The sequence below is a fragment of the Grammomys surdaster genome, unplaced genomic scaffold (assembly GCF_004785775.1).
Source record: "Grammomys surdaster isolate TR1022 unplaced genomic scaffold, NIH_TR_1.0 126109, whole genome shotgun sequence".
Taxonomy (NCBI): domain Eukaryota; kingdom Metazoa; phylum Chordata; class Mammalia; order Rodentia; family Muridae; genus Grammomys; species Grammomys surdaster.
In genome coordinates, this window is record NW_021620917.1 from 2533447 (window position 1) to 2542797 (window position 9351).

General features: G+C 53.8%; 1 protein-coding gene across 3 annotated transcripts in view; it reads left to right on the forward strand.

Moving 5' to 3' along the window:
• The first annotated feature begins 584 nt into the window (after window positions 1–584).
• Tnrc18 (trinucleotide repeat containing 18) overlaps window positions 585–9351 on the forward strand; it is a 91787-nt gene continuing 83020 nt past the window's right edge. For 2 of the 3 annotated variants that reach the window (XM_028755990.1, XM_028755991.1), the window contains exon 1: window positions 3053–3278. In XM_028755990.1, coding sequence (XP_028611823.1) covers window positions 3092–3278 — 187 coding nt within the window. In that variant the 5' untranslated portion in view covers window positions 3053–3091. Of the gene's footprint in view, window positions 976–2847; window positions 3279–9351 lie in introns of those variants that run through there. The other variant, XM_028755989.1, reaches the window with a different exon arrangement.

The window sequence follows — 9351 nt, forward strand, 5'->3', positions numbered from 1 at the left end:
TATTTTGGCGTCTGAACCTCGCTCTTTGGAGTGGCACCCTGGAGAGGGAGCACCGGGCGCGGGCGCAATAAGGCGCCCGCCGGCTCCCAGCTCTTCCCGGCTAGCTTGTCACCTCCTCCCGAAGAAGGAAGCTGACAAGAGGCTTTGCAATGCCCGGGATTGCGGCGACAACCATCTTCCTCTATTTTGATCACTCAGCCCAGACGCAGGAGGAGGGGCCGGGATGGGGGGGGGAGAAGGAGAAAGGAGGGGGGTCTGCTGGAGCTGGTGAGGGGGAGGGCTGCCTAGAAACGGCTCGGAAAAATTCTCACCACCAGTTTTGATCATTCAGCCCCGCCGTGGGGAGCCTGGAAACTGCTGGAGCCCCGAGGTCCGTAATTGGTTTTATAGGAATGGCTGAGGGCCAAGGTGTTTACATGCGCGTGATGGGCGGCGCGCGGGGCCAATGCGCTGCGGCCGGGGGCTGGCCCGAAGGGAGGGGCGGGCACCCGGGAACAATGCGTGTTTCTTCGCCTGCGAGGCTCCCCTCCCCCGTCCCCCCCCCCCCCCCCCCTCCTCGGTTTTTTATTTTTTTTTTTTTTTTTAGATCCAGCGAGAGGAACTTGAAAGGGGGGTTGTGTAATGTACCTTTTCCAATCCCGGGCTGTATATGGAGATTTGGGATTCTTTAAACCGGCGCTACCTGGATTTTATTAAAAAGCGGGGAGCTCGGCGGGAGGAAAGCTGGCTTTTCCGGGGGCTGCGGGAGCGGGGCCGCGGGAGGGCGGAGGAGTTGGCGCGCCGCGCGCCCGGCCCGGGGAGCGGTTTTCTACCAAAAAAAGGAAAGGCGGGCAAAAAGTGTGAGGCGGCTGCGGGTGGCGGAGGGGAGCGGCGGCCGAGGGATGGCGGGCAGTACGGGCGCCTAGCCGCGCCAGGAACCGCGGCGGTTGCCGGAGTCGCCGTCGGAGCCTGGAGCCCGGAGCCCCGCCGCGCCAGGTACGCTCCGGGCCCCGATGCTCCCCGAACTTGTGCAGCGCACCCCTCGGGTCCGCAGAGGAGGAGGTCCCCAAAACTGTCGGGGTCCCCAGAAGGGAAGCGGAGGGCAGGGCCCTGGGGGAGAGGACGCATCGCTGCGCCCTGGACTCCCACCCGAGCCCTCAGTCTGCTGCACCGCCGAGGGCGGCGGTTCCCTACTCGGTTCCCGGCAGGCGGCGGGCTAGCCCGGGGACGCCGAGACGGTTTCGATTATAGGCTGTTTTTAATTAAAAGCCGGAATTCAGCCATTTTAGCTGCATTTAAGAGGGGGAAAGTAGAGGAGGACGCAGTGGAACCCCGCAGATAGCCACGCCAGCTTCTCGGCCATGGCAAAGGCTGCTCCGTAGGGCTTCACCCCGACTTCCTTAAAGTGGGGCGCCTGGGCACTGCCTTTCTCAAAACGCTGCCTTTAAAGAATATTATCTTTAAGTGTATTCGGGAAGCTCCTGGCGCCTTTGAGACAAGTATCCCAGGCTGTGACGGTCCTAGATTTTTTCAAAAGTAAACGCGATTCTGGTAACCAGAGCCTGATAAGAGCGAGGGAGGGGGAGAGGAAGAGGGGGTGTTTGTAGCCAAAGCCACGTTAATATAGGCGTCCTTAGCAAAGTTGGGGGAAGAGCACTTTTGGGTCTGGGCGTAGGGCGGCTGGCCATCCAGGAGCCTGTGGCTGTAGCTTAGTACCGGCTGCTAGCGCGACCCGGGTCTCCTGGAATCAGAGGATCTAGAGCTGCCTGGGGCTGGTGGACAGTCAGCGAGGGCAGGGTGGGCTCTCTGAGACCTCCTTCTGTCCCCCTCGGGAACAGGAAAAACGACAGATCTTTTAAACAAACAGCTTTAACAGGAATTACGGGGGGGGGTTTACCCGATGCTGGGGAGGCGCCCCTCCTCTGGCCCGCGGTGTTAAGGTTTTTTTCCTTTGTAGGTTATTTTGGGGGGTGTGGGTCGCAAAGCTAGGGTAGAAGCGAGATCTTTGGAGCCCCCTTCTTTCTTCTCTGATGATCCCCAAATCCTCCACACCAGACCATGTCCTCCGGGTATCGGTATTCCCAGGCCCGGGCGCGTTGGAAAATGAAACCGAATCTTGTTTTGAAGGAGTCTTTTTCCAGTTCGCGGGCGAGAATGCCACGTCTCGGGGACTCGGATTCTGCGACTCCCAATGACCCAACGGGGGCAGCAGGAGGGGGCGGTGATCTTCCTTTAAAAATAAGCCCGTTTCGTATCAGACCTTGGTAAACAACAAAAAGCCCCTAAACCGAACACCCTATTATTATTATTTACTATATTATTATTATTGTCGGCTCACAAGGAGATCCAAAACTCGGGAGGGAAAAGAAAGGAGACGAGGGCCCCAAAAAGGTTAAACATTAAACTTTGCGAATCAGATAGTGGCATGGTGTTATGGACACATTTCGACCAACTCTAAAGCGTTCGAAGTTTTAAACCTCCGGAGCTTGTGACGCCTGAAAAATAAAGTACTCCGGGTTTGGATTTAGCTGAACGGGCGCGGTCGGTTGAGTGGCCTTCCCCAGTTACGGAGGACTTCGCAGGCAAGAGTCGGGGCTTGGACACAGCGAGCCGGGGCCGCTTTCCTGAGCCAGGCCCCTGGGAACCCTGAACTACTGGAGGAAGGACCAGAGGTCTTTGCATTTCTAGGAGAGGGGGCGGCTACTCTCGGTTTTATTTCTGGCCACCAGCTCGGTTCGCTACTCTCCGACCCTGAAGGGCGAGGCGACTTTCTGAAACTTGTTTTCTTTCTTTTTTTTTTTCTCTCTCCCCTCCCCTTTTCCCCCTTTCCTTTTCTGTGTCTTCCGTGGCTCATCTTCCCTCACCAAGACACCGTGTACGCCTCCTTCCTCATCTCCGCTCAGCCGCCCGGAGGGGACTCACCGCGGGCGGTTCATACGCTCCGGGCCGCGGGCCCGCGGTTGAGCGCAAGCCCCGCTGGCCGCCGCCATGCACGCCGCGGAGCGCCCGCCACCCGAGGACACTAGGACTACATCGAGGCCGAACTTTTAAGTCCCACTGAAGCAGGCCGGTGGGCCGGGTGGGGAGGCTGACCGCGGCACTCCCGCGGAGGATGGATGGCCGAGATTTCGGTCCCCAGCGGTCCGTCCACGGCCCCCCGCCGCCGCTGCTGTCCGGCCTGGCCATGGACAGCCACCGCGTGGGCGCGGCCACCGCCGGACGCTTGCCCTCCTCGGGCTTGCCAGGTCCCCCGCCGCCCGGGAAATACATGGCTGGTCTCAACCTACACCCGCACCCGGGTAAGTGTTGCGCACTGCGCTGGCATCCACCCTCCAGCTTTGATGGGAAGGTTAGGGCCGGAGCCTAGGTCAAACTTAGGCGGCTGGAACTGGCTGTCTCGGTCCGGTTTCACCAAGGCATGCAGGAGGCTCTCAGCTCCTAGTACAGAGGTTGGTCTCCAGGAAGACAGACCTGTCCCTGGTGTACCAGGTAGTCTCAGTCCTCCTGAGGCTCAAGTGTCTGCAGTCACAACCACCCTAGGGGATCCCAGTCTGAGTGCTCTTGAGGAAGTGGAGTTTGCAAAAAGAATAAAAAAAAAAATTAAAAAATATAGGCGCGAAAATAGCGTGCCAGGTCCACATCCTGGGAGACAGACAGCCGCTCTCGTATGGATCTTAGATCCTTTTCTTGGCAAGCACTGGTGGGTCTTGGGTTCTGTCCCCATGTGTAGCAGCGTCCCGGGCGGTTCCACGGCTCCAGGGGTGGGTGTGGGGGAATGAAGAATAATAGTGACCCCAGTTTTAGGAGCCTGATATGTGGTGAACCCTTAAGATCTTAGGGACCCTGGTTATCTAGGGAAGATATAGGTCAGTGTAACCCAGCCGCCACTCTGGCAGAGCCCGGGCTTCAGGGGGTACCCCGTGGTGGCGCGCAGGAGGTGGTGGCTGAGAAGGCCCAGTCCCTCACCGTTCCCTGGGCTGCACAGGGAAGGAGCAGAGGGACAGCAAGGCTGAGCCAATTCTTGGTCACTGTACGCCGGAAGAGAGGGAGCCTGGGACCTGCAGACCTGCCTGGTGGCGACTCCTTAAGCCAGTCCCTCCTCCCTGGCTGCTCCTCGTTTCTGCGCTTGGCTTAAGGAGAACACTCCAGCTCTTCTTTAAAAACAAAACAAAACAACCTGGTCGATTTCCCTAGGAACCCGCTCGTCCTTTGGAACAAGACTTGGACACCCTGGGGGCCCAGAGCCACCACTTCAGTATCTCCCTGTGTCCGCCAGAATGACCACGGCTCGCTGAATTAGCCTCTGCCTTTGATATTTTTTCTCCTGGAACTTTTCTAGAATTGGGAGTCCGGGACTCAGCGGGACAAAGGGCCTTTGTGAAGCGCCTGGCGGGGGAGGGGCGAGCAGCGATCCCCGCCGGCGGGGGCGCGGGGACCCGGGTCATCTCCCCCGTTGTGCGTGTGCCCCTTGAGAACTAGAGGCGCGTCCGCTCGGGGCTTGGGGGTGGTGACAAGACGAGATTCATACAGGAATGATGCTTGGAGACCCAGGTGGGGCATCGGACCATTCCGAAAGCAGGAATTGGGGACAGCTTTGAGATACAAAGGCCGTTTGGGCCAACCGTATTTGAGAAGGGCCTTTGGAGGTTTATGGGTGTGTGCATTTGCGGACTTTTGGGGTTAGTTGGTTTAGCTGGAAGTGGCAGCAGAGGCTCATCTTGTGGCCTGGGAATCTGACCTCAGGGTGTTCCTGGCTGGCTGAATCTCAGCTTGTCGCCTGCACCAGGTCTGCCTGGGATCTGGCCCAGGCTTGGCTGAGAGCAGCGCCGAAAGCCATTCCTTGCCTCCGTGGTTCTAAGTGCACAGCAATTTCCAGCCCTGGTGGCAGTAGCATAGTCAGACTGCCTTCCATGCCTAACCCCTCATCTAGTGGATGAGGTGACTGAGGCATAAACTAGGAAGTCCAGCTGGAAGCAGCCTTGGAATCCTGTGTCATGGCCTTCTCTACTTGGAGCTGTGCGACTTATGTACAGGGTAGCTTGAGGGCTTGGAGGAAATTGGAGGAAAGTCACTGCAGTCCCCTTGAGGGCCTGCTTACCAGAGAGGGGAGAGTGGGGGCCCTCGCAGCTCTATTACTTCCCACTGGTCCCATCTGTCTCTACCTCCAGATGGGGCAGATAGACTGGACCCCAGGTCAAGGCCCAGAGCTGAAACCAAACTTAATCCCATTAACCACGATATGGGACTGTACCCCATTCAAACCAGCGGAACTGGCGGGGATGGAGATGCCAGACACCCCTCCCCCACCTCGCTTTATTTGCAGGGGGTGCAGGTGCTAGATCTTTGCACAGGGCACCACCCTGTGCCTTTTTTCTGGCTGCCAGCCCCTTAGATCTTGCCAGCCTTATCAGACCGGTCTTTATTTGTTTACTTTTGTATAAAATGTCAGAGAAACTGAGCAATTTGCTAGGGTCACGCAGCCAAGAGGGAAGAGGGTTTTTGTTACCTCTGGGCTGGTCTGGTTGGAGGATGTGCCCATGGCTGCTGGGGTGCAGAAGCCCCTGTAAAAGTTCACAAGGCAGGGGGAGCTTGACCTGGTAACCCCAGGGGAGCAGGGCTGTTGGGTGAGGGTCTGGTGTAAGCAAAGCTTTCTACTCTGATGTGGGTTTGGCTGAGGACTCTAGCCCCTTCCTCAGATGAAATAAAAAAAATAATAATAAAAAAAGAACAGGGCATCAGTATGGAGGCTCACACCTACTCAGCACTCAGAGAGGCAGAGATAGAGGGAACAGGGGTAATTGGGGCCGGCCAGCCTATGCTACATACCTAGATACCGTTCCTTGAAAATACACACACACACACACACACCACCACCACCACCACATACCACACACATACACATAAATATACATACACGTACAGCACACCACATACCACACGAACATACCATAAGACATACATACCACATATACACCTTACACCACATACGTATGCATACCACACACATACACCAGTCGGATTGAAGCAGAGGTGGCGGCTTCTTTCTTTTCCCTTGTTGTAAGTCCTGCTGTAGTTTGAACAGTGAATATTCATAGCTACTCAGCGAGACTGACCAGCGGGGCTTCCACTCTTAATTACTGGAGTTGGGGACCTGGGAAGGAGCCATCTTTCAGTTAAAGTGCTGTTAGCAAAATCTTGTACCTGGGTGCTTATTTTCTCTGAACCCACACCCTGGACTGAATGAGGGGTGGGACACAGGGATGTGGACACAGGAGGTGCTGCACTTTGACCTGGCCCTTGGACAATAGGCAACCAGCCATGGGCTCCCAACTCTGGAATCCACCCTGTCAGCCTACTGGGGTTGATTTAGAAAGATTAATCAGTTAGAACTGGCTGCTGCAGACAGGGGGTGGGAAGATAAGGTTGTTTGTTTTGTTTTTTTCTTCTTGAACCCTCCCTTTGGTCAGAAGGTAGTAAAGAAGGGCCTGGGGAAGATTCTAGAACCTTGAAGGGCCCCTTGGGGTCTCTGGTTCTTTTTTTGTTTTGTTTTTGTTTTTTTGAGACAGGGTTTCTCTGTGTAGCCCTGGCTGTCCTGGAACTCACTCTGTAGACCAGGCTAGCCTCAAGCTCTCGAACTCAGAAATCCGCCTGTCTCTGCCTCTCAAGTGCTGGGATTAAAGGCGGGCGCCACCACCGCCCGGCTGGGGTCTCTGGTTCTTAAAGTGGTCACCTCCTGCTTGTTTTATATTTTTTAAATTACATTTTAAATGTGTGTATGTGTATGAGCGTACACACTGGACTGCATCGTGTACACACTGGGCTGCCGAGGTCTGGGGACAACTTGGTAGAGTAGGTTCCTCCTGCCCAGTGGAGGTCCTGGGATCGGACTCAGGTGTGGCCACAGGTCACTTTACCCTCTAGCTCATCTCGGCGGTGCCTTTTGAGGCTTCATCAGCCTAAGCCTTGCTTTTCCTTCCTTCAATCAATTGTTCATTTGCTTGGCAAATGATTTCCAAGAGCCTCCCTGCTCACTGGGTCCCGAACTGGGCCCTGGAACTGTGGCAGAGAAGCAAACAGAAGGGAGCTCCTTGGGGCTCACTTTCTAGTGTGCGAGCCAGGCAGTAAACACACAAATCACAGGGACACAGGCCATGTAGGAAATAAAATGCCCTGGGTCTGGTCTGGCCCTTGGGGTGAAGGGCCAGGTCAGAGGGCTTGACCTCAGCCATCCCCAGAGTGAACTCTTTTGTGTGTCTGAAGAGCAGAAAGTTGACAGAATGCAGAAACAGAGCTGGGTGAGGTATCAGAGGATCTGTAGGTCCAGTGGGAGACAGAATGTATGGGGTGGGGCAGATCTTACCCAGTCCCTGAAGACCAGCAATGAAGTCTTGGAATTTTAAACAGCCATTTTACAAAACTGGCCTGGACTCTTAAAAAAAAAAAAAAATGTCAGTGGTATGTAAAGCGAAGGTAGGCAGGGAGCTGTTACTGTTTTAAGAGACAACGGAAAAACTGACCATGGCTACAGGCAGCGTGTAGCCGAGATTGGGTCTTGGTTTAAGGGAAAAACCATTCCAAAGGACCGTGCAGGCAACTGGAAAAATTGAAATCTGAGTCGTAGATCAGCCCATAGCGATGAGTCAATACAGTATCCCCAGACACCAGTCACTGCCTAGGTTGTTTAAATGCTGTTCTTATTTTCTGGGAATAAGGACACTGAAGGACTTAGGGGCCGGGGACGCCAGGGCTGCCACTGTCTTGCAAGTGGAAAAAAGAATACTTTCAAGATAGGTGTCCGGGCATGTTCCCTGGAGACAGGAGGTAATGTAATGTCAGATAACAAACTAAGATGTGTGACTCGAGCCCATGAAGGTGATGCTAGTTCCTTGTAACTATTTTGAACTTCTCTAAAGTTGAAATTCTTCCTAAATAAGCATACAAGGGGACGTGTATGTGTGTGTGTGCCCGTGGCTCAGTGGTAAAGGAGCTTTTCAGTAAACTGAGGACCTGAGTTTGCTCCCTGGGATCCACATGGTAGAAGGAGCTGTGTATGTGCGTGTGTGTATGTGAGTGTTCGTATGTGTGTATGCGTGTGTGAGTGTGTGTATGCATGTATGTGAGTGTGAATGAATACGTGTATGCATATGTGTATGTGTGTATGCATGTGTATATGTGTGTATATGTGTATATTCATGTATGTGAGTGTATGTGTATATGCATGTGTGTGTATATGTGTATGCATATGTGTATGTGTATGCATGTTTATATGTGTGTGTATGTGTATATGCATGTATGTAAGTGTGTGTATGTGTGTGTGTGAGTTTGTGTATGTGTGTGTGAGTGTATGTGTGTATGCGTGTGTGTGTGAGTGTGTGTATGTGAGTATGCGTGTGTATGTGTGTGTGAGTGTGTATATGTGTGTGAGTGTGTGTATGTGTGTGTGAGTGTGAGTGTGTGTATCTGTGTGTGAGTGTGTGTGTATGCGTGTGTGTGTGAGTGTGTGTATGTGTGTATGCGTGTGTATGCGTGTGTGTATGTGTGTGTGTGTGAGTGTGTGTATGCGTGTGTGTGTGTGTGGATCTATTAGTGAACCATCGAATTTGGTTGTGGCTGGTTAGGGATGGTCTTGACTCCTTTTGGCAGACCAGCTGCCCTCCAGTATGATTTTGCTTCCACTCTATGATATGGTCTTCAGTCTAGATTCTAGACCATCTCTGCAAGCATTCCAGTCACAACTAAAGGGGCCAGGGCTTTAGCTTCACTTGGTAGAATATTTACTAACTGTGTGAAACCCAGGGCTTGGTCCCCAGCCCCTGTGTAGGTAGCATATACCAGTAATCATGGCTCTCCTTGGTGGAGATAGGTTGAGGACAGCCTAGGATTCATAAGATACTGTCTCAAAACCAACCAACCAACCAAACAAACAAAACCCAGTAACAAAAGACAAAAGGAAAAACCACCATCTGGAGTTGAGTTTTCCCCAGGGTCTGTCTGTCTATTTGTCTTTTTTATTTATTTATTTATTTTTGTATGTTGGCAATGAAACCCAGTGCCATAGGCACGTGCCACTGAGTCAGATCCCTAGCCCAGGAAGGCCAAGGGTGCTTGGCATCCCTCTTGCCCAGAGAAGTATCACATTTACCTTTGGTGGAAGTAAAAGCCGTCACACAGTGAGATGCTGACTCAGGATGAAAAGTAGGACTCTTGAGATGCAGCTTAGTGGTAGAGCTTCTGCCTTGGGTCAGTTGGAGGCATGGCTCAGTGGTAGAGCCCCTGCCTAGAATCCCCCAGTGAGGGGCTGGGGTGTGGCTCAGTGGTAGAGCCTCTGCCTAGAATCCCCCAGTGAGGGGCTGGGGTGTGGCTCAGTGGTAG